Source organism: Oxyura jamaicensis, chromosome 1, assembly GCF_011077185.1.
Source record: "Oxyura jamaicensis isolate SHBP4307 breed ruddy duck chromosome 1, BPBGC_Ojam_1.0, whole genome shotgun sequence".
Classification (NCBI taxonomy): Eukaryota; Metazoa; Chordata; class Aves; order Anseriformes; family Anatidae; genus Oxyura; species Oxyura jamaicensis.
This window is the reverse complement of record NC_048893.1, coordinates 69,076,210-69,101,707: the sequence shown is the minus strand read 5'-3', so window position 1 is coordinate 69,101,707 and position 25,498 is coordinate 69,076,210. Positions and strand designations below refer to the sequence as shown.

Genomic DNA, 25,498 nt, shown 5'->3' with positions numbered 1-25,498 from the left:
CCGTAGGGCAGCATTTGCAGCATACAGCCATAAACAGCTAAGGACAGCTACATATCTATATTTGAAAAGAGCCTTCAAAATTAAGTAATTTAACACTGGCAACAATTGGTGCTCATTAAAATTGTTCAAATAAAATTTATTTTAATCAGAAAATAGCAATTAAAAATGTTCATAAGAAAATATAGGTTTGATGGATTTATTTATTTATTTAGTTGAAGATGCTAGAAAAATGTTGAAATACTTAGTTTTCATATTTCTCTTTCAATGAAGGCATTTTGTTTTGGGATCTAGGATGATCTACCACTTAGAACTGTAAACTGATTTGGAATAACCTTTACATGTATAGAAAGGTAGAAATAAAAATTCTTATAACTAATGTGATTTTTGTCATTCTTTGGAATTCCAACTCAAAGCTCATTGTGGGAGGACTTGAGCTTTTATATATATAAAAAAAAAAAAAATCTCCTGGATATTCTTATGGTAAAAATACAATTTCTCACTTGCCATTAGTAATTTTTTTTTTTTTTTTTTTTTTTTCCCAAGCAGAACTAACAGAGCTTTGTTTCCTATACCTTTGCAGACAGACTCTCCAGCACCTGAGAAGAGCCGGAACACCCTGCAATCATTTCTGCTGGGAGCAGGGGGATTAGCAAAATATCTGTCCTTTACCCAAGCACCTGTTTTCTCAGAAATTACGAGAAGAAAACAAGCTTGAGTTTATGACCCCTTTCTCAATTTTGATTAAAAACTGATGATTATATTTTGAAGGTTTTGATTCCCTTTATACAAGCAAGACAGCGTTTCATATTGCTCCTTTGTCAAACTGGGGGAAGAATGGTTTGCTTAGATTCTAGACATGCACTCACTCCCTGTGAGGCACAAGTCAGCACATGGTTGTAGATTGGGCTGTTCAGTCTGAATGCAGTCTTGAAACTCTGCTCCCCTTTTGCTATCTGCATAATGCAAGAGGCAGCTTTTAATAACTGAAGCTTCCATCATTTGATATTAATTCCTGCAAGTATGATTTTTTTATTATTATTATTTTATTTTTGTTCTAGACTATCAAGCCAATTTGAATTAATAATTTCATGTCAACTAAGATAAGGGTGGGCTGCACCTGGGTGGACTCTTGAACCTCAGCTGCATTAATCACAGCTCCAGCAGAAGGCATCCTCAACTGGACTAGCAGAAATGGCTATAAGCAGCTTTGGCAGTCAGGTTCCCCGCAGATTAGACAGCCCAGGCACATCAATGTGGATTAGACTTCCAGCATGGTAATAGTCTGTGAAAGATTCCATTCCCCTAAAGCTTCATTATTTACCAGCAGCCCTAAATCACTTTTCTGTTTCTATCTCGGTATTCACAGTTAATCTGTGTGTTTTCATGAAGGAGACTTAGTATAGAGTGCTTCTTCTGTGAGCAACTCTCTTTGTTTCTTATTAAATGTAAGGTAGCTGCAAACTAACTTCAGGCTGCTATGCAGCATGTGAACATGAGCCCCTGCCTCCCACGGCCCCAGCATGCTCCAGGATGTCATGGGCAGAGTTTGCTGGGTGGTTTTGGTTCCACTAGAGCAGATCCAGCCAAGAGAGCAGAAAAGCAATGAGAATGTACCAATTGCCTAATCACAGCAATTTTTGGGACTGCTATAAATGAGATCTAACTATTCAAGCTGGATCCTAATCAACAGTTAGTGCAATCACTGGGGAGCAGACACTGCCATCTGCATGCTCGTTTATTGGGCTTTGGAATTATTTAATGTTTGATTTATGGTGGTGAATTGCATCCTGGCAAATGTTAACTATGTGAAACTCGTTGCTCCCTCATCCGTTAAAAATCAGGGCCTGATCCATGTGAAAGCCTCCTGCTGAGTTCACTATGTTTTGGATCAGGCCTCTGGGTCTCAAGACTGGCAGATAATGTTCCATTTCTGTCCAATTTTCTTGCTCAAATTTAGGAGAGGCTCAAGTGTTCTCCATCAACATTTTTATGTTTACTTTTGGGAGAATCTTCATAGTGGGTCAGGTTACTGTGATACAGAAAGGATGACCCACACTCATATATAAATTTTCCAAAAATCCTCAGCCTGAGGCAGACATCTGCCTTGGAAAATTTCAGCCCAGATGGCTCAAGTTTGGCAAAGATGTAAGCAACTAAAAAAGTTTTATAATGGAAAGTAGTGTACAACCTTAATAATAGGAGGGTGCTACCAAGTACCATTTATGATAAGGCTTCATAACAAGAACCATAAGGGAAGAACTCAGGCAGGATTTGTTCAGATATGCTTCAGGATATATGATCTATCTCTGTTCTTTCCTTTTGCCTGAAAGGTGTTTCAGAATCAGGTCTTTTTTTTTTCTGATCCTTTAGACATTACCATTACTACCAGGCAGATTAAACTGTTCCTTCCTTCTCCTTCTTTGTCAAACATGGTTTATCTCAGAACTGTAAAACAAAGCCAAATGGTCAAAAGAAGTCCAGGCTGCATTAGTTCCTCTCTGCATTAAGAAGTCATCTAGCAAAGTAGAAAAGCTGTGCAGATAAGATCTAAGCTGTTAAATCACCATTACTTGGTCTTCAGACTAAAAAACTGTCTTGATGCTTCAGTACTAGAACACAAGCACAACTTCAGATCTATGGTTCCTTAAATCCCCAGCATACAAGGAAGATCTTCTTAGGCATAACAGATGAAAAATATGATTTCACTCAGATTAATTCTGAACTATTTGAGTTCCATTTCTGCTTTCACTTCATATTTATCATTTCACTGCTGTTGAGCAGGATGTGAGAACATGAGCTGGAATCCTGTTTGAAGCCATTTAAGAAATTTGCTCTAATTTACACCTGAGTAAATCCAAAGTATCTTCACTGGCATAAATGAAAGCACAATTTGCCTTGAAGCATCAGCTGCAACGAGATTACTTTTAGGATGTTTTTATTTTATTTTATATTTTTGTTAGGCAGTAGCTTCAAAATAAAAATTCAGTTACTTCATGGGCAAGGTGCAGAATTGATGGATTTGTGCTGGACTGCTACTGAATAAATGAGATTGTGCTTTGTGTTTACTGGCACCCTATCCCAAATACATATTCACAGCATCTCTCATTGTGAACCTCCTGTCCATCTCCTTGGGCAGAAGGTGCTCCCAGAATATGTACAATACTCCTTCATGAGAGATCTACAGGTAACTGCAAATCACATTAGACATGTTACATTTTGACACTCCCCCTCTCCCCCTATTTGTGCTGAGGAGATATACCACAAAAATCAGCACTGTTCATGCATATTTACAAATAATAAAGGGTCAGGATGAGAAACACTTTTCCTGTTTACAACAAGGAATGACAATGCATCTCAGATAGCTACTTTTAAGAACTATCAGCCTGTTTTAGTAGCTAAGAAAACCCACATAATGCCCATTTGCAAAAAGCCTTCTGTAAAGCTTTATATTACAGAATAACTCAATGTTTAAGCAATTGGGGGCAAATAACCCACAAACACCTTAGCGCCAAAATATGACTTTGTTAGCAAATGCATTTATTGGGTTTAATTCAGACATATTCTTGAAACCTCAAAAATGTATCCTGCACATTTTGTGACTCGTGCAATAATTTTCACTCCCCCCACTCCCCTTTTTTTAATGCAGTTCAGTTATGCCGATCACCCCACCCACAAATTACAGGTTTATAATGGAAATTCTGACAAGACTTTCACTAGAGTGGTACTTGCAGGCACTGTCATAATAAATATTTTACTACTTCATGACTCCTGATGTAATCACAGCAGGAGTCAGATTCACTAGCATCCATCTCTCTGTTGTCCAGGAAGATGATAGGGAAATACCACTCTTCTCTGAGACCATCATTTTAGCTCCCAACTTTAAAATGAGCTTTTAAATTGGTAAAGAGAGAGTTTATCACCACAATCCAACCTCTACGTTTGTTTACATTGGACAACGCTTTTGTTCTGGCTCACATCATCCAGATGGATGAGGCTCAGAAGGATTATGCTTTACTGCCCTGTTTTCTCTTAGTGTTTGTGCATTTTTTAAATGCTACCAAATGGTTGCTTTTAACTCCCAACATTATCACATGTTGTCTATAAGTATGGAAATAGTTATGGTAATATGGACATAAATCATATCTGTAAATACCACATAAAGAAGACTGCCATATAATTATAAAATTACCTAATAGATTTATTTTTCAAAAACAACACAGCTGGCCCTTCTAACCTTTCAATTGTAGATTCTTTTCTCTCCTGTTTTTATTTATAGATTGCCGTGCAGTTGGATGCAGCACACCAAGATTTTTGTTTCTAATTTTGAAAAGAAAAAGGAAGAATACTCATTTCATCATAAAGAAGCATTAGTTTACAATTTTAAAAAGAAACTAATGCCAACTCTAGAACATCATCTTGGAACCAATCTCCCTCTTAATACGTTTCAAAAGAATCTGTCAATAGCTACATGCCACAATTTAAAATTAAATCCTGCCATCAAACTAAGGAAAGGGTCGGCCAAATGGCACATATCACATGTTGGGAAAGAAGCTCCATTCTTTCTCTAAACATCTAAATGTTTATATGAAAAGAACCACAATAGGTTATTAATGTTGACCATGACAAAGAAAGTTTTTTTTATGTCCTACTCAGGGAAAAACAGGTTGAAAACTGTTATGGGTAAACTTACACTGTGCAACATGCCTTGTTAATGAGAAGAGCCTTGTACAGCATTGATGTTGCCAAAAAGAGTTTCACATATTGTCTGGAAAATGCCACCACACATTTCATCCCTTTCCAGTCAGCTCTGGAGCACTTAAAAGTGAAGTGATACAAGTGTATTTCAACTCTATTTTATGTGGACTTGCGTGCTGTTTCATCCTACACATTAGTGTTCTTACCTCTTCCTTGTTACCTTAAATCACATATGGAGCTCTGACAGCCACAGAAGAGAGGGTGCAGACAACAGTGCTTATTCAAAATGAATGGAAGGCTGTTATCATAGAGCCTTTCGGGCTCTTATCTATCACTAAGCAACCACTTCAGACACCTGTTCCTATGCTTTCTGTGCAGCAAATTCAGCATTTTAACTCAAATAGCAGCAAACAACCAAAGAGAACGAAGTTTATCTTAACCATCATAAACGCACAATTCTTTCTCCCTCCTTTTCAAAATTTATATATATATATATAAGCATTAATATGGCTTTATCTAGAACTACACACATCTATGAATGGTTGAATTACTTTCTAATTCTCTTTCAGAGAAACAACAAAAACAAATGAACTGGAAAATGCTAGTGGGAAAGATCAGTCTGGTCTAGAAGTGTAGTAATAGCTTATTGATACAGATTGTATCATAGAAATCTGTACTTTCTTTTTGTCCGTCTACACCAACTGGCCTTTGTCCAAAAATGTGTCATGTTATCAAATGTGTCATTTGGCTGGGATGTTGCCATGACTGTACTGGGTGACTGAATGTTAAAATAATTTCTCCAAGGAGATAAGGCTGATCCCAAAGGTTTTCTAGTTCCAAGGGGGAGATCATTTCTCACCATCAGCTGGAGCCTGATGTCAGATGCCCGTGCTTCATTTATTTTCCTCAGAGGTTGAAACCCAACTTGTCTTTCCTGACTCCAATATTATTCCACATTTGGGCACATAACTGCTACTATGCAGTGAACTATTAAAGCAGGAGATCCCATGAGACTTGGTAAAATAGTTTAGGGGAAACAGTTTGACAGCAGGATGCAGTTGCTTCTATTGTCCTATTAAAATAGAGATATCTGGGAAACTTAACTTTGTTTTCACTATATAACATAGATATTTTAGCCTAATGTGCCAAAAAGTTACAAATACTAAAAAACAAAACAAACAAGCACAAAACCGAAACAAACCCCACAACAAATGTTTGCCCTTTTTTTGCACTTTATCTACTTTCTTGGCAGAAACATAAAAATAAAGACCTGTACACCTACCAGAAGGCTAATTTGTACCGGAAAAACAAAGGCACTGGGTTCCATCAGACTCTGGTGTTTTATTTTACATTTGTAGCTTGATTTGAGAAAAAAAGGAAGCTGCAATGATTGAATATGTTTCATAGCATCATCTTATGAAAATATCTTGACATATTTTTATTCCCTTCTGTTTGTTTTCTCCAGAACAATGAGTAAAGAGATAGAAGTCACCAGTTCCCATACAATATGTGGTCAGTTAAAGCATTATGGTTTAATTATTCAAACAAAACATCAGCTAGGCTTTGCCCACATTAATGGTTTGAGCTTGCAAAAACTATATTTAGATTATGCCTAAATCATATTAAGTTGGCTACACCATTGTATGTTTTGTTGGTGGTGGTGGTGTTTGTTTTTTTTTTTTTTTCAAGAATGTTGTGGTAAATCTCTGCTACAGACTGGTTACCACATGCCATACAGTTAATATGATAAAGCTAAACCACATTGCTCCATCATCTCTGAGCATTTACAATTAGGCAGTGTTGATGAAAATTTTAGTATTTAGAATCATCAGGATTTTGGTCTACAGCTTTAAGCTGTAAGAGCGGAGCATAAGCAGATACCTGCAACAGAGATCTTTCATTGAAGCATCTGCTGTGTACACATTTCTCTTGTAACATTTCTCTTCTTACACTGATACCTCAGCAGTACTCAAATTAAGGCTTTGAATTCAAAAGTTATCAAATACACAGCATACTGTGCTAAAGCTGGGCCACTGCCAGACCCATTAATAACTTTCTGACCTTTTTTCTTCATAAATATGGAGCAGTTGGGAGACCACGAAAAACTGCTACTGCTACTGGAAGTATTTACAGTGCTAGCAACATTTCTCACACAAAGTAATTTAACTTTTTTTTTTTTTTTTTTTTTTATCTGCTGAATTTTCAAACCTATATTGTTGGTGTCTCTATACAAGCATATTCAAGAATTCTGAATAAACTAGTGGTGTGAATTCACAAAACATATAGAGGTTAAAGGGCCATATTACCTCTTTTAAAGTTAATGGAGCTAATTTGAATGGCTTTCAGCCATTTTCACTTTGAATGAGACTGTCCACACAAGGGACCAATCCACTTTAAAAGATACCTCAGATAAATTTTGTTTTCCTGCAAAGCTCATTCCCTGACACTAAGAAAGCTAAAAGTCAAAGAAAACTCATCCTTTGACATCACAGCCTCATATATTTCCAATGTTGTTCTAACAGTGATCAATAGATGTTAGGCAATAGAGGAAGAAATTGTTTATGTTTATGTTTATTTTATTTATTTATTTATTTATTTTGGGGGGGGGGGCGAGGGGGCAAGAAGCACAACTCTTAAATTTTTATGTAATGAAAGGCTTCCTTAACCTTTCCTTCTCTCTTCAATCCCCAGAAAGACATGAAAATAAAACTTGCATGACAAGTTTTGAATAAGAATAAGACACAAATAGGAAATGCTTATGCTGAATTCAAATGGTCTTTTGTTTGAAATGTTACATCATGTCACACACCAAAGTGACTATGCCACTACTGTCCATAGGAAGCACACTATTTAGAGTCACCATTTTTTAATGGATAGGCATGCCTTCAAGAGAGATGACAGTATTAGAAAATTAGATTTATCCTCTTAAGTGAACTTGTACTTTTGTTATCACTTGAGTGAGAAAAACTCTTGAGGATATTTGCAATAGGCCTAAAACAATAGAGCTTCACTGGGCCTTGGCCTTTAGGCATACTTCTGTATAACTCTAATAAATATATGTATAACTCTAATTAATAACACAGATGAACACCTTCTTGGAGAGAATAACTGAATTCAGTGGAGGGAGGGGTAGAACTGTTACAAAGATAACTGCATGGGGGAAAGTGCAGTAAACATTAGAGAACTTCAAGACTGCTAACTGAGATATCAACCACTGCCATTTACAGAGGCTCTTGATAGTAGCCATTCTGTTTAATTCACTAATTATGGTACAACAAACACCTCATCAGTTCATGGTACTATCTACCTACAAGATGAGTGATTTGGCTTCAACATGTAAGTGGTCCCTTTTAAAATCAAGAACAAAATCTGCATGGCAGGTAAAGAGTTAATGCTGAACACCATGCACATACTTCATTGACTCCCTTACAAAAATTAGGATATTATTCTTTATTATGGTGCCCTGTAATTCTAAAGTAGATATATACTATTATGCATGTCTGTAGATCAGATATCATTACTCAGGAAAAAAAAAAAAAAAAAAAAAAAAGCTTTAATGCACTTACCTTATCCTCTAGCCGAATCAGTCTGGCTCCTATAGTATAGTATCTTTTGTCTACCCCTTTTTCTAAATAAAAAAGAATAGAAATGAAGAATAGAAAAAAATAGAAATTTATTAGATTGAGAGTAAACTCATATCTAGTGGTATCTCAGCTGGGAAAATGTTACAGTAGTATAAATGACACCAACATAACAAGAGAGTATTTTTCATAGGGTACAGAAGTGAAAGAGGGTACTGAGAGAGAAGGAAGTTAATTTGTCTAATGGACCAGATTAAGTTAGCCTAAAGGACAACATGGACCTTGGTGGAGGTACTCCGTGGACATGAAGAACAGAAAGAGTCTGAGGTGATCTGGTTCCTTCTTTAATTATCTCAAATAGAGGCAAATAATTAGGTGGAATAGACATGATCGCTAGGCATACACCCCATTTTGACATGTGCAATGTATCTTTACACACAGAAATACATATAATTTTCAATTGAGGTTGTAGATGTAGGAGGGAGCACTGTCTTGGGGCTCAGTAGCTGGAATGGCAGAGACATATCCCATCAGTGCAGAGGGATGATGCTGGGAAAAACACTGCATCTCCATCCTTTTCTCCTCCTAGCGTTTGTGAGACCTTCTTGTTGAAGGCCACTTATGCAAATTGTTTCACTAACATACTGCAAATAGTGGGATGGGGAGCCAAAAATTAAAGCTGTGTAAATTGGGTTCTATTATTTTTGTTTACATAGCCAATTGCAAAGGAATGACATACTTTGGGAGTGTTAGTCCATGGAGAAAAAAGCCCAAAAATGTATATACACTGAGCTAGGAGTAAACATTCACAAGAAAAACAAAACATAACTACAAAACAAAACAAAACACACCTCATATTCTAAAGTAACCTAGAAACCTGTGTCAATGGAAGTTGGATACATTTTTTGTCTAAACTGCTATTCCAGTATTGGGCTGCAGTAATTTCTCTTTGCTTGTTCCATAAATTATTCCACATTTATGAGTAGTTGAGCCTTGGGTTTTAGAGCTATTTCAGTTGATTTTGCATGGGGCATGAGTACAATCTAAAGGGCTTACTGACAGACAGGTTGAGGTGTGAATTTATAGTGTATCAGCCTTCTCCCTTACTGCTGTATGTGTGCTCATTTTGCAGGGAACTCACATTTTTGCATTCCTCAGTGGATGGTACTTGCCTTACCATTAACAGCATATTTGTTTGCTAATGTGATACTTTTAGTCATACATTTGCACCAAAGTTCATCTGAAGGTACACATATGCCTTAGAGGAAAACTTGCAAAAAGCAATGCTGGCAAGAGTACTCTTCTTGCTTTCCTTCTCTACAGATCACCTAGAATATTAAAAATACTTTTGTCCCTTGATAGGTCTGCACAGGCATTAGAAGGGAGAAGTGCTTCATAAGAAAATTTAGAGGTGTAAATACCATAAATACCATACAGAGAGAAAATTCAGACTGTTCAAGGACACTGTGCAGGGACAAAATAAATGACTCAGCTTGGCTCATACATGTGTGGCGTTCATCACTGATTAGTCCACAAGCACAGAATCCTCTAAAAAGATAAAAAGGTTGAGGCTCAAGTTTACCTATGTATTCATTTCTGTCTAAAAATAATGAAGAGTTTAGTCTACTCTCTAATTAGCAAATCTGTAGACACATCTTTTAAAGTCTATACATTTGTGTCTAAGGATTTCTAAATTGGGATGTGGTTTGAAAAGCAGTGAGTAGGCAGTGCCTTTGTTGTTTAGGTCTAATATACATATATATATAAACAAACAATAACACAGCAAGAAAAATAACACAAGAAAACCCTTTTTTTAAAAAAAAAATATATAATAATTTCCTCACCAGCTCTAATCACTTTCTTCATATAATCACGAAGACATGCCAAAACAACCAAACCAAGTTAATAATGTTTTTTATCTTAGTTATCCTTGAATGCAGTGTAGAGCAGAAAACAAGAAAATAGGAAGCAGATAAGCAGTAAGAAGCTATTTTGTGGCATGTGGCTCTCTTGTCAGTTGAAGTGAAAAGCATGATATACACACATGTAGCTGCGCCCTCTCCATCCCTGTATTGGCATCCATGCTATGTAAGTCACAAAAGGCTGCACTCTCTCCCATTTCTTATTAGCCTCCATTTAAATCAGCATTCAGCTCTAATTTACAAGCATTTTTTCTCTAATAAAGACCATCTTTATCTAAAAGTAATGGGTTATGTATACAATGTGCAGAGAATTGTGGTAAGAAAGGTAGGCAGAAGTTCAGATAACATTACTCAAATACATCTGATTCCTATCTCATGTTTATGCTTTCTCTCTCAAGTCTTTTCAAGATATATAAGTTTAGGCTTTCTATATTAGATTATTTGTTTTTACATAATTGAAAAGATAGCATGGCTAACTATAAATCCGAAGTATCTTACTTTTTACATTCTTTGCTTTGTAATCCAAAATAGCTTTCTTTAAATATTTGTCTGTTTTTTGTGTCTTCAATAAAACAGATCATCTACACATTTTAGTAACAGCTCATATATGTGTGAAAGGCTCAAACAGAAAGGGAACGTGAATGATCATCATGAAAGGAGTCACAGGATGAAAATATATATGAACAAATTTTAGCTCAGAAGCATAAAGAAAAATAAATCCTGAAACCAGCATGTTTCATATGGTTGGGATGATATAAAACCATCATTTAGTATATTTAGACTTCCATCAGATAAAACAGTACTGTATAAGCAATAAGTATTATACTTCAGGAGACTGAACAGTTCTTAGGTCACCTATATATTATCTCGTTTAAAAAAAAAAAGAAAAAAAAGAAAAAAAAGGAAAAAAATCAGGAAAAAAAATAATTAAAGCTTTTTAAATATTGCCCACAATAGCTGAGAAAAAAAGAAAGGCCAACCCCAACTCTTTCTCAAATTGGAAGCACATGATATAAATGACATATTGCAGGTTATTCAATTTTTGTTTCTTTTACAAAAAACAGCAATTCCTTCTTAAATGAGCAAAAGAGAAAATCAAATGAGAGACAGCATAATCTTTTTTTTTTTTTTTTTTTTTTTTTTTTTCCCCACTCAATTACTGTTCTATCTCATCAGAATATATCAAACCTTTAAGAAAACAGATTTTTTTTTTTGTTTGAAAAAATACTTATGGGGAACATTAGAACAGCGAATGAATTATAGCCAGATGGTCTGAAAATGATAAAAGCTGGAAATGATCTACTCTACTTTTACAGAATAAGAGTATTCTGTGAGTTTTACTTCTACAGTGCCTACCACTAGATGTAAGCTAATTCAACATTTGTATGTATCTATCTAAATGTATCTATCTAAAAGTCTTTTTTTTTTTTTTTTATTCTTTTTTTTCAAACAGAAAATTAAGAATTCAAGCCTTGTTACAACTAGGATTTTCCAAATTCCTAAAGATATCTCAAAACCTCAGGAAATGATATCAAGTTTAGTATTGGGACTACTGAAGGTGGAAAATAAAGCAAAAAATGGAACTGCCAAAGGTTTACAATAAATCCTTTTTCTCCAGGGATTTCCACCTGCTTATATAGATTCAAGAGGTTCATATGAACTGCTTTTCTGAATACAAACACTGCATCCTTTGTTTTACTTTGGCATTATTCACTTTTGACCCTGAAAAGCTATAGTTAGTGTAAAAAAAGGCACTCAAAAGCAATTAACTCCATCATGTGTAGTGAAGATGAAATATTACACTTCTCTTATTTGTATCATTGCAGAAGCTTCTGATTTGTTAATTCAAGAACTGTTAGTAATGCATGCTTTGCTTCTATACCAATACTTTCAATTATTTAGGTGTTTGTTTACTATTATAGGAATCTTAATTTAATTTTACAGAATTGTTTGGGGACTGTGAGATGGGCTTTCAGTGAAGCTAAGATACGTTCTTCTGGGAAAATTCCTGAAAAATAGGATACAACACTTTGGAAAATTTATTCATTATCTTCTTAATGTTTTAAAATTCATATTGTAAGTTTCATATAAAGCTGTTAAGAACCAGCACTATAACAAGCAAAATGGGAGGATTTCTCACAATATGTGTATGTGTAAGTTAAATCATGAAACTTCTTGTCACAGGATATCACAGATGTTAAAAGTTTACATGGGGTTCAGGGGAAACCAGGCAAGCTTGTTGAGCACAAACCAGTTATGACTACTAAATACACAGGAACCATGTCAGGATGTCTCTGATCTGCAAATGGCTGCAAGCTTACAGCAAGGTTAGAGACATATGCATTTCTTTTTCTTTTACATTTCCCAAAGCACCTTGCTTCTAGTTCCATCAGAGACATGACTGTCATGACCCAGCATGGCTGTTTTTTCTGTTATTGCACCCTTATCTTGTTTTAACACAGCTTTCAGCGCTTTTTATCCTCGAGAAATAATCATATTCCCCCCCCCCCCCCCCCCCCCCCCCCCCCCCAGTAATTGCTTTAAGTGAATTCCAATCTGGATCTTTTATGACATCATTTACTTTTGAAAGATAATAATACTATAGAATAAATCAGAAACACTGCAATTACTTCATATAATATTATCAAAGTTGACAACAGAGTTTCAGTAACAGCCTGATCCAAAACCCACTGAGGTCACTGGAAAGACTCCCATTCATTCCAACAAGCTTGGAATCAGACCTTAAGATTCTTTGAATAGGAGTAAAATAAAACAGGAAAAATAAAAGGAGCTGGAAAGGAAAATTCCTCTCTTGTTTTTCTCCTTGGTGCTTTCATTTTCTTTGCATTGTCATTTCTCTTTTGCTTACCATCAATACAAAAATAACAGTCTGGAGGAAACATCCATATTGTTTATAAATGAGGTTTTTAGTAATGCTTTTGAACTGGAAAAAAATATATCAGACTGAAAATACATTTTTGATGCATAACTGGCTATCCGTTCTAAGGAAAACTCAGGATGAACTCTGTTTTCCAGAGGAAGATGACAGTACAAAAGTCTGTTTCCACCCAAACCTGACCAATACTATAACCACTCATGACTGTTCATCACTTGATTATTGGTGGGTTGGATAATACTGGGACTAATTATAAATTAACCCTAGTTTTAGTTTTTCGGACCATTTATCTGGAACCACTTATCTTATTTTTGGATTTGTGGAAGGTTTATATGAAATAAATACTAGATCAAATAACTTTTGGTTTTGGTCTTGCAAAGCCCTAACTGATCTTACCCATTTTTGCAGCCCTAACAACCATTTTACCTTTCCTAGTAAGTATTTATCCAGTCAATCTAAGGGCAGAGCCATATGCCTATACAAAAGGTATAACTTTGTAGAGTTGGCATGCTGTGGAGGCAGACATCATCCTCAGCAGGGCCACCTTATTTTTGCATCTCAGAGAGCTGTAATGCAGTAATTCAGCAGTGATGTTGCATTAAAAGACTAACAAGGGAAGCTAGCTGAATGATAGGGATGCCACAATCTTCTCCAGAGCACAGATTATGGGTTTATCCCTACTCAAATTTATCTTCCCTCTAGGAGTAGGTTCAGGGGGGTTGGGGTGCACCCCCCCCCTTTTTTTTGTTTGTTTTTGTTTTTGTTTGTTCGTTTTGCTTTTTTCCCCTCCAAATATAAGGTCAAAGCAAGTTTTTTGAACAAAAAAAAATAATAATGAATGATAAAAATTCTGTGGCTTGGACTTTTTTTTTCCCTTTAATTAGCTGGGTCTCTGTTTGCTGACACTGTCTCCAGCATCTGCCTGGAACAGCAAGTTCTGCTGTGTAACCTCAGGCCTACAGGCAGATAATTCACTTTATTTTTGCTGTCCCATATGAGATACTTAGAACTGAATCAATCAAAGCTCACAAACACAGCCCCGGGGCTCTTCCTCAGTAACTTACTCTCTTACTCTCTTTTCAACACATGAACACTTTGAAATCTTGTTCAAATCCACAGACCCATCTAAGATCGTCCCAATGGTTTCTATGACCCTTTCAATTTGGTGACTAAGCTTCCTGAACACCTTCAGCAAAATCTGACACTTCCCAAACTGCTCAGAATATTTCACAGTTAACTTCTTTGCAGACAACACTTCTTTTTTTTTTTTTTTTTTGTACAAATAATAGTTCTAATTTGATAATGTTAATTTTAAAATTATGCATTCTTGGAGGTAAGCAAAGATTTTCTGCAAATTTATCTTGCACATTTTGGAATGAATTCCCAAGCATAAATATTTATAGATGTTCAAGCTGATTATTTTCCTGTGATCCAAAACCATCTCATCTACAGGGAAGAGGAATGTATTACTGAGCCTTCTCCAGCAATCAGATATTAAAAATACATTGTGTTTTGAGAGACACTCCTCATTCTGACAGTATAAATCATTTTAACCTCTGATAATATTTTTAAAAGGCTCTAAAATAACTTTGGCACCCTTGACTCTCAGTTACACTTATGCTCATGAGTGCTTAAAGTCATTTGGGGACATGGGACTTCAGTCCCTAAGTCATTTTTGAGCTCGTAGGGACAGAGAAGATGGAACCTCTGCAAATTTGAAGACAATATCTTACTATAACAAATTACAGAATCATAGAATGGCTTGGGTTGGAAGGGACCTTAAAGATCATCTAACTCATCCTATCCCACTTTGGCCAAAGCCTCGTCCAACCTGGCCTTGAACACCTCCAGGGATGGGGCATCCACACTCTCTTGGCAACCTGTTCCAGTGTCTCACTATCCTTACAGTGTAGAATTTCCTCCTAATGTCTAATGTAAATGTATCATATTTTAAATTTAAAATGATTCCCCCTTGTCCTACCATTATCTAACAAGCGAAGAGTACTTCTCAATCCTTTTTATAAGGCCCTTCTAAGTCTTATAGTCCCCCTTCTTTCAGTCCCTTCCATATTCAGTTTTCTGATTTCTATGATTCCCAAGTATTTTTGACAAGTTTACAAACATCTGTTCTTCTGTTCACATTTCTCTTATATATTTCTTTTTTTCTTTCTCTTATATATTTCTTTTGCCTCCCAGGTAATTACTCTCCTTGTCAAATTACCAGACTATTTTTTTCCAGACATTTGTTTTGCTAGGTTAAAAAGAGCAAACTTCTCTTTCCCACTAATAGAACAGGTTCTCTTTTTTACTGGTCACTGTGGTATTTCTTCCCTGTTTCTGTGAAGATAACCTTTCCTAAAGATGTGGAGTCAGAATTTTCACAACAGTCCACATAAGGCCTTACCTGAGTCTTGTGCAAGGGCATGCACATGCCCTAGGATCAGACTATTTTGTTGTTGTTGATGATGCATCACAGCATTTTCCTACATTCAGTGGGCATTAATTTACAATTAATTAGCATACCAGTACTTTCTTTTTCTCAGACATTCCAGACTGTTCAATACGACCAGTATTGAACCGGTAGATTTTTTATCAGTTTTCTTGTGTATGATCTTGCATTTTTAATTTCATAACACTTCTGTCACTCTAGCTTTCAAACTATCTCAGTTTTTTCGTGAATGATCTACCCTTGATCTACCTTTGATCTTTCCCAAACTAAAATCCATAGGTTGTTCAGAAAGGAAAAAAATCTCATTAACTAACATATATCCTAACCCCAACACAAAAGACATAGAAAGATTTTTTTTTTTCTTTGTGGAGGTGGGGGGTTGGGGTTGGGGGGGGGAGGGGGGGGGGAGGGGGGGAATTTTTCCATTCAGGTATTTCCAACTTGTCATATGCATTTCTAATATATATTCTTAATTTCCATTTACTCCACTACCACCAGAATGCAAGGTATTTATCTCTCCACAGTCATTCCTGAGCCTACTAACAGAATTATATATTAATTCATAATTGGGTAGATTATAAATCTATGCTACTGTAGCCACTGGTATTTTCACCAAGTTATGAACCTAAATACTTAGAATAGTCATTGTACCTGGGAGGAAAAGGCCTGGCTTTCCTAGGGAATGGTCCAATCTGAAAAGAAAACAGAGAATTACTAGCAGTGTAATTACCAAGCAAATTAAACTCTGGTGCTAAACGAAGTACAGCATAGTATATATGCATAACTTACATAAGAATTTACAGTCTTTTTAAATCTAAAACAAAGCAAGTAAAAAGATCAGATTAGCGTGATTTGCTGCATATAAATACAGTCAGCAGTTCTCTGGAGTTTTTTTTTTTTTTTCCAGAATCAAACCATATTATTATCATTTCTTTCATGTGTATTAATATTTTATGCCTTAGACTTTCGTGCCATAACTAAAAAGTAGTTGTACTCTTTCATATGCAATCTAATAGCAAAGACTGTGAAGATAGAATGGTTTCTTAATAACATCTGCAACTGTTCCTTGAATCTCATGCAGGTGGATTTAATATGTGTATTTATTGACACAGTAGATTCCATCCAACAGGGTTGGAAGGTTTTATTTATTTATTTATTTATTTATTATTGATTTTTATTTCATTTAAGAGCCAGAGGAGTTCAGTCTGATATCCTGGTCCATAGAGTTAAATTGTAAAGAGAAAAATACTTTGTGCTGAAACTGAAAGGGATATTTTTGTGGCAAAATGTTTCAGCTGCAATCCCAACACTCAGAGAAAGCCTGTGCAAGGAGGAATGCAGTAAGCGAAAAGTTCCAGATAGAGAAGAGAACACAAATGAACCACATTTCTCTCAACCATGGAGAACCACAGAGAGGAGATAGAAAGGTAAATCATTATTTGAAAAGCTTTTCTTTTCTAAAAAGAAGACAGAAAAGCTCACTTCATACTACAAACTTCACAGCATGCACCTTAATTTCCTTTAATTTCTTTTGAAGGAAGGGGGGAGAATAAAGAATAATTATAAACTCAGTCATAAAAGGAGTTAAAAATGACTCTAAGTTAAATCCTCTAGATATTGTGCTCCCTGTTGTGCTTGCAATTTTGAACAATTACTGTTCATTAAGTACACATCTCCCCTAAAGCCAGCTGGCACCAGAGAAATCAAATATTTCATGAGGTAGACAGGGCCTACCTTCTTTGAAGTTCTTTTATCCGAACCATCATATTGAGGTGTCCTTGTGAGTACTGTTCAATCACATCGCGTACATCATATGGTTTCCGAGCTTGCTGTGGAAGGCGTCATAGATGAGATTGAAATATAATTACAGTTTAAACTTGATTTTTATTTCAGAAAGACTTTTTTTTTTTTTTTTGTGTGTGTGTGTGTGTGTGTGTGTGTGTGTGTGTGTCTTTCAGAGGTTATTTGGCTGCCATTTTGTAATGGTTATTGCAATGAATAAAAAGTATGTAGGCATTTTAGGAGTGCATATTTACTGTGGAGATGGAGCCAAGTGATTCCCATTACTGTCAGTTAGAGTCATATCTTCATATTACTTCATATTACTTCATACTGAGCAAAATATTAGACCTTCACAGTGCATTTGAAAACACAAAACCAAGATACATAATTTAAGACTACCATGTGTGATATCTCTCAGCTCATTCCAAAACCATATGTTAATCATAATGTCAGAAGACTGAATCACAGATATAGGCCCAATTCATAACACTTGGACCCATAGTCAAATGCCTCTGAAGACTAAAGAAGTCTGGTAACAGAAATATTATTGCTTAAATAACTGTGAGGACAGATATTTTGCATAAGTATGAAGACAGCTGTACATAGATTTTGTTTGTGGTTCTTTGTCTTTAACGATACCTACTAGGTCAGAGGAGAGGTGCAATTCAAATAAATAAAAAAGGACAGATAAAAAATGCAAAAGAGTGTTTTTAATATATATATATATATATAATTATTATTTAAAACGACAACAATGATAAAAAGCCCTGCCATCTGCCTAGCTTTATTCCAATTCTAATGAGAATCCAGTTGCTTCTGCCAAGCTCTGGTTTCTTCCTGGAACTACTAAGGCAGAATTCTGAAACAAATCTAGAGAACTTGAATAAGGTGATGTGATTATAAAAAGTGCACTATGGCAAAATTTTATCAAGTAAAAGTAATGTGTGTGTGTGGTGGAATAACTGTAAATTATGTCCTTTTGAAAACATCAGCATTTTCAGAGACATACCAACCCCTTTGGGAAATGTGGGGCAGATGTCTCCTTCTTGGCACTGACTCAAGAAGAGGAGAAAAAAAAAAAAAAAAAAGAAAGGTAAACTGCAAATCTAGTAATTGGAAATTACTGAAAACAGCCCATTAGTCATCTTGTTGTCTGTTTCCACTCTGTCACAGCTTCAGACAGAGCCATTAGCATGCGCCACTGCACACATGCAATGAACACCTACAGTATGTCCTGGAGTCATGCTTGGAAGGCAGCCACAGGATCCTAGAAATTTCAAATAAAAGCGTGGAACTGGAATGGAAACAAATCCTGTGAAATGAATGAAGAAGCAAAAGCTCTTCATGACAAAATACCTTCTTCCTCGTGCTTAGCCATCAGCACTTAAGTGTATTATTACTTTCAGAAGAGTTCATGGTTTCAGTAGTGTGCATACACATTTGTGTACATTTCTGAGAAGATATACTTTGGGGGAGGGAGGTTTCAGCTTTCACTTTATTGCCATTTTTTTCCTTCCCCAGCTTCACTTCTTGCAGACGCTGACACATCACTATTTCTGGCCAGAAAAGCAGCCTATTGTCTTCACCCAGAGAAACAGTGCCAGTATCACTCTTTAGATTGACTAGCGGGGGTGCTTTGAGAGCATTTTGGCTAAATCCTCTGTCCTTTCCTCTGGACTCTATTTAAACATGATGCATGGCACAGAGCCTAGATGTGCTAGGGATTTTTCCTCATCTCCTCCCCTCTCCCCCATGGGCTACTATGTGCATAATTAATTCTACTCACTCCCAATGAAATTTCCTTTCTCTCTCAAAAGAAGTCCTCTATCTGAGATCCCTTTTATTAAATCATCATCTCCAAATCCTTCTGTTGTGAAGCACTGTACACTGCAGTCTTTCCAAGCCCTCTAAAGCATAGTAAAAATATCCTTTCAACTGCTCCATTTTTTTCTCCTCCTTTTCCATAAAGCTGAGCATTTTATGCCTCACCAAAATTGCAGACACATATCCCTTGTCATGTTTTTATTAAGAAACCCTAGGATGTACAATGCAACTTAGGGAGGGATGTGATGAGTTCCCAGGGAAGTTTGGTGAATACAGAACTTGATGAACTTCTTGTCCACTTTTCCCAAAAATAAAGTTCAAATCCTGGTTATTTGGGCTCAGCACTCTATATCCAGTGTGCTTAGAGCTCTTAAGGCAAAACTCAAAATAACAGCATCTGTCTGAATGTCCAAAATCTATTTAGCATGGGGAGGTTGATCAGCTACTTTTCACAGCCTCAGGAAAGAAAAGACCAGAAGAGAATTTAGTCCTCTGAGCAATGCAAGCTTATCGTAGATTTCTATCCCTGGCAATTAAGTGCTCAGCTCTAATCAAACTTACTTGAAATTTAGGCTTTTCCTTTATCTTTTTAAAACCCCTTCAAAAGGATTATGAAAGTTGATTAACTTGCTGTGGAATCTCTTGCACATAAAAGTATGAATCTTCAGATGGAAGTAACAGGGGCTTTGAAAATCTGGCCAGAAGTTAATTATTTATTTTCATGGCACCATTGGAACATGTGTGGCGAGAAGGATGACACTACAGTCACATTCCAAACAAGTTTTAGCATACTGAGCCTTAGTAAACAGGCAAAATAAGACCTTTTTTTTTTTTATTATTTTTTCCTTTTTTTTTTTTTTTTTTTTTTTTCCAAAACAGCACATATATTTTGATCACTTTGCAATCTGATTGAGAAATTTAACTTAAGACTTCATAAAGTCAGCAAATTTCCAGAGGCCAAATGGGCAGATGACCTACAATTTCATAGAAAAAGGCCTCTCTGATGCTCTGATGTCCCGTGCTGGGAAAAAAATTGGAAAGCAACTTTACACAGCATAGTGCTGGTCAGTAAAAACTATTGATATGTAAATCATGCATGGCATGTAATGAGTTGAACATCATCTAACCAGTTGTTAGATGATCAGGGTAGATAGTAACAGTATTTGAGCAGACACTCCAACAGAGTCTTGTCTTCAGTTCTTCTAGCAGATGGGTAAGCAGTCTATATATTTGTGAGTATAGTAAAACAAACAAACCAACAAAACCCAACAAAACAAATGCAGTAAAAAAGAGAAGTGAAAAATAGCTATGCAGACTCCACTAACCCAGAAGGTTTACATATCATACTACACTCGTGGATAGTTGGTAATTTTGCACACACTATGAAAAACACCACATAGGAAAGGTATAAGGCTGAGAGCCTAAAATGTACCTTTGACTTATTGCAACCATATGCACAAAGACAAATCCACTCTCAGAGCACTTTCAATGTCATGTAGTTAAGCCTACAAACTGTTCTTATGGTTAACAGTGCTGCTTACCTGAAATTTTCTTCTGGCTACAAAATATTTCATTCTCCTGATGACTTTTACAGCTGTTCTATGTGCTTCAGTTAATCTGCCAAGAAAGAGAAATACAGACATGGTACCAGGGAGGTTGTGGGGGGGGGAAGGGTAGAAAAGGGGGAAAAGTAGTAAAAATATCTTAATGGAAGATGTTGACTCTAAGAACCAAATCTACAACTATTTTTTTTACAACTATAACGCAAAATTGTAGCATAGAACACTGTGTGCGCATGTGTACTTTGTTCTGTTGCTATACAAGGGTAACCTCTTGTATATGCTGATTAGAAGTACAAAAAAATGATAAGTGAGACAATGAAAGCAGGTGTACAAAGATAATACGTGTGGAGGGGATTAGACAGGATTACTGTCAATGCACGCAACTGGCATCAGTCTGAAGAATGTGAAGTGTTTTTAGAACCATGACTGCATTCCTCATTTTGCTTTTACTGAGTGCTTGCCCATGAGCTCCACTGCACAGAAAACAAGTCCTTTAAAAAGTATTTTAAATTCTTTAAGAAGGAAAAATATTAATGCATAGTATCTAGAAAATATAAATTTTATGCGTCCCTTCAGCACAGGTACATGTATGTGGCTGTCTATATTGGTACAAAACCAGACATATGATAACTTATCTATATGATTTCACACAGAGGATACTAGGATACTATATTTGCACAACATTTATCCTCCCACTTGGCTGGAAATGAGAAGTAGTCTACCAGCCAATTAATTACACCCTCTTGTTTATGGCAAATTTTGTCGGGGCGGAGAGGAAGCAAGACATTTGCAATTATAAGGAAAAATATTGGATTTAAGGACTGATTCTTTCCCCATGGACTTTTCATTCATTCAAAATGAGTGAACTAAGGGAAACAAAATTTATCTTCCAAGAAAACAGCATTGGTAAGAAACCTATGTTCTGCACAGACATCATCTGTGACATGTGATGATAACCCTAGAAAAGCTTGCCAGCAAGTTTCTCAAGTCTCCTGAAAACACAGCCTTCTACCTCTTTCCAGTGCATCTGACTGGGAAAAAGGAAGTATTGGCTAGGCCACCTACTTGGATGTCACAGTTTAAAGTATTTAAAATGTGTAAAGATCACAGTGTATTATTTCAAAGTGAATTAAATAAAAGATAAACACACAAAGCCTATATTTAAGAACTAGCTTAATTTTATATTTTTATAGTTTATCTCTGATACAATTGGTGCTTCTGATTTGGTGAGATAAGAGTCACAAGCACAGTTTAAAAAAAATAAGCTTTCAGTAGCATTTTGTTAGTTTCTATTTCATGTCCCTGTTTTATATTAAATACACGCAAAAATACGTATGAAACTCAGATGTCTATAACACATTAATCCTCATACTTCATATATTTACGTATATTCATGCACATATCCATATATATACACTCACACATGCAACCACATGGAAGACAATGCAGGATGAGCACAATTCAAAAACTTCTTATATACCCTCAACAGCATTGTTAAGTACCAATCTTTGCATTTGTGTAAGACCATCAAAGGCATTTCAGAAGTGTCACTAACAGCCTATCAGTAGTTTAGCCTGCAGGACCTTTATTATGGGGAAAGAAAAGCGCTCAGCTTGACACTCAGGACCCCTAGCTGAGCTCCTGTGGCTGGTGACTAGAATGGAGACAGTATTCCACTTGTAAATGGCACATATTTGATAGAGAAATCTTTGTCAGCCTGCACTAGTAATATATATATATATATAAAACCAGAGAAGAATCATTATTTTTAGGGTTTAAGGTTTAGCCTGCCTGCTTTGTGTGCCAATAAAAATAAAAGCTTGAAACTATCCTTTAGCTGAAACTGATGCAAAACTTTATGTATGTACTTAAAAGGGGTTTTATGTTTGTTATTTTGTTTTTAGAGCAGTTCATATGAAATGGTTCATGTATTGTTTAAACAGTCTCACACAGATAAATTGAAAAAAGTCAGAGATGGAAATTAACCAAGGCAGTCATTTACTTTTAATCTCCTCCTTTAGCAGAAATCAGGGCTACAGTGCTTTCTCCAATGTGTTATCAAATTCAAGTGTCCAAAACTATGAGGTGGACCCTTGGAAGCTGACACAGAGCTGATCAGGCCTCATTTTTAGACACAAATGTTACTTATTTTTGAGAAGTAAATAAGAAAAAATGACTATAATTCAAAATTCACTTAGGCCTATTGTCCTGTTCCAATTCAAAGTAATTTCATTGAGAGCAAATTCTGAAAAAGGAGTAAGTTCTTGTTCATTTTTAATGCTCACTTTTATTAAACTGAGGGGTGAAAATACATGAATCCTGTCTTTAGTTGAAAAAAGACAGCACAAAGAGGTGCAAAGTCAGACTGATATATATGGATATGTTATCTTAGTTGTGTCTTTAAATCCATAAGGTGAATAACGGCTTTAAACGTCCACAATTAACTGGCGGATGAGTTAAAATCCCTGCTCTGAGTAGCTATCCTCCTAACAGGGGGCTGTGGTGCTGTGGATGACTGAAATTCTAAACATTTTCAGCTGATTTTCCTAATTTCCTAGTGCTGATGTCCAGAATAGATAATTGTACCTATGACTGGTCAGGTTATATTTGTCCTATATTTAGCCCAATATATTTATCTTGCTGATCTATATATTTTAGCACAGAAAGTTGAATTAGGCAAAACCATTTGAGGGTGTCAGTCTGTTATATGACAGAACCACACATATGGAGAGAACAAAAGGCCAGAGATGCCTTGTTCCTGTTCTTTCATGGCCACATTTCAGTAATGCTCAACAGAAACACAGCACTGCTTGCAGTGAATCTCCTAGATATTTTGAGACACACAACTCATGAAACAACAATCTAGGGCATTTGTGGTGAACAACATACTTGCACACTTTTTCTGTGTGACAGAAATGAGCAGATGTTTGCAGGTATTAGGGTACTTGACTCCTATGGATGCAAAGATTTAACTCCTTCAGAGCTCTAGCTCTGAAATGAAGTCATAGAGTCACAGAATCATAGAATAGTTCAGGTTGGAAGGACCCTTAAATACCATCCAGTTCCACACCCCTGCCATGGGCAGAGATGCCAACCACTGGATCAGGTTGCCCAGGGCCTCATTCAGCCTGGCTTTGAACACCTCCAGGGATGGGGCACCCGCAGCTTCTCTGGGCAACCTGTTCCAGTGCCTCACCACCCTTTGAGTAAAGAATTTTCTCCTAACCTCCAATCTAAATCTCCGCTCTTTTAGTTAAGACTGTTCACTCTTGTTCTGTCATTATCTGACTGAGCAAAACCTTGCTCTCCACCTTTTTTATAAGACCCCTTTAAGTACTGAAAAGCTGCAATAAAGTCCCTGTGGAGCCGTCTCTTCTCTAGGTTGAACATCCCCAGCTCCCTTAACCTTTCTTCATAGTAGAGGTGCTTCAGCCCTTTGATCATCTTCATGGCCCTCGTCTGGACCTGCTCTAACCTGCTCTTTCTTGTGCTTGGGGGCCCAAGGTCTGGACACAGTACTCCAAGTGAGACCTCAAGTCAGTAGGACTTGACTCTTGCTCTAAGTAGGAGTATGGGCAGGTGCCCACACTCTGCTTCTATGGTAGCAGCCAAGCTCTCTTGCCTCTGTGCAGCAGAGGGCAGTGGCATACACACACAAAGGGATGCTCTCCAGCAAATTCAAAAATGTTTTAAATTGTTTAAAAACTTAACTCACAAAAACAAGCATGAACTTTACTCCTTGTTACAGATGGGGTCTGTGACAAGGTGGACTGTTACTATTGGGTGAGCTATTTTTTATGCATTTTTTATTCAACAGAATATGTCCAGTGTTGTATCAACAAAGTACTATCCCATCTTTCAACCTAAACAACAGGTAAGAAGGTTTTGTTAAAATCTCCCCTCAAAAGACCCTAAAGGAAAACAAAATCAAAATGGAAGTGATCGGGGTTTGGGAAAACTATGAACACATAAGAAAAATTAATAATGGAACCTTGTAACATCTGTAACTATAATGGATATCATAAAGTATCTACTAAAATAGCACATACTTGGATACATAAATGATACTGACATCATCTTAAACTGTGTCTACAAGGAGGACCAAAGCCTTTGATCATTTTGAAAAAAAAAAAAAAATAATAAAAAATCTTTACCTCTCTGTTAACTGACTGCTCATCATCATCAGAATGCTCAATTTCAAGAAAAATCAAAGCTGTCCTTAAATACGAGTATTTTCTGGTTTGGCTTATGGATTTCTAAGCTCTCATATCACTGTGGTAGGGCAGGGAAAAGAGAATGGGGAGAGGGTGGAAATCCTGGAACATACATGTTATAAGCAGTCCCCATCCTGATTTGATATTGAGTAACTCTCCATCAACCATGCTAGTGGGTGATGGGGAAAGGGGCCCCACTTTGCTGGCTGATTCATCTTTCCCCTCTGCAGGTCTCAAGTATGCCTATGTGGCTGCAGAGGTGGGATGGCTGTGTGCCAAGGAGCCACTGCAGCCTCAGGTTTGGTCCTCTGCTTGTGTCCTAGAGAGCACTATGAAAAGTTACTACTTTTAGCTGCAAAAACTTGGATATGTTTAAGACAGGATTTATTTATTTATTTATTTATTTTTCCTCAACTGCAGAAAGGCAGTAAAGGCAGTAGCCTAAGCCAAAGAAGCTAAACATTTTCAGTTTAAAATGATTGAATCACAGGAGAAAAGAGAGATGATCAAATCCAAAGCAACTCTGGAAAGTATCCACGCTTTTTTTTTTTTTTTTTTTTTTTTTTTTTTTTT

The 25,498-nt window shown here is 36.4% G+C and overlaps 1 protein-coding gene across 1 annotated transcript in view; it reads right to left on the bottom strand.

The window, feature by feature from the left end:
- Window positions 1–25,498, bottom strand: part of LOC118160543 (potassium voltage-gated channel subfamily KQT member 1-like) — a 521,743-nt gene that overhangs the window by 198,349 nt on the left and 297,896 nt on the right. The window contains 4 exon segments of the mRNA XM_035315348.1: window positions 8,262–8,323; window positions 16,195–16,235; window positions 17,278–17,372; window positions 20,691–20,766. Coding sequence (XP_035171239.1) covers window positions 8,262–8,323; window positions 16,195–16,235; window positions 17,278–17,372; window positions 20,691–20,766 — 274 coding nt within the window.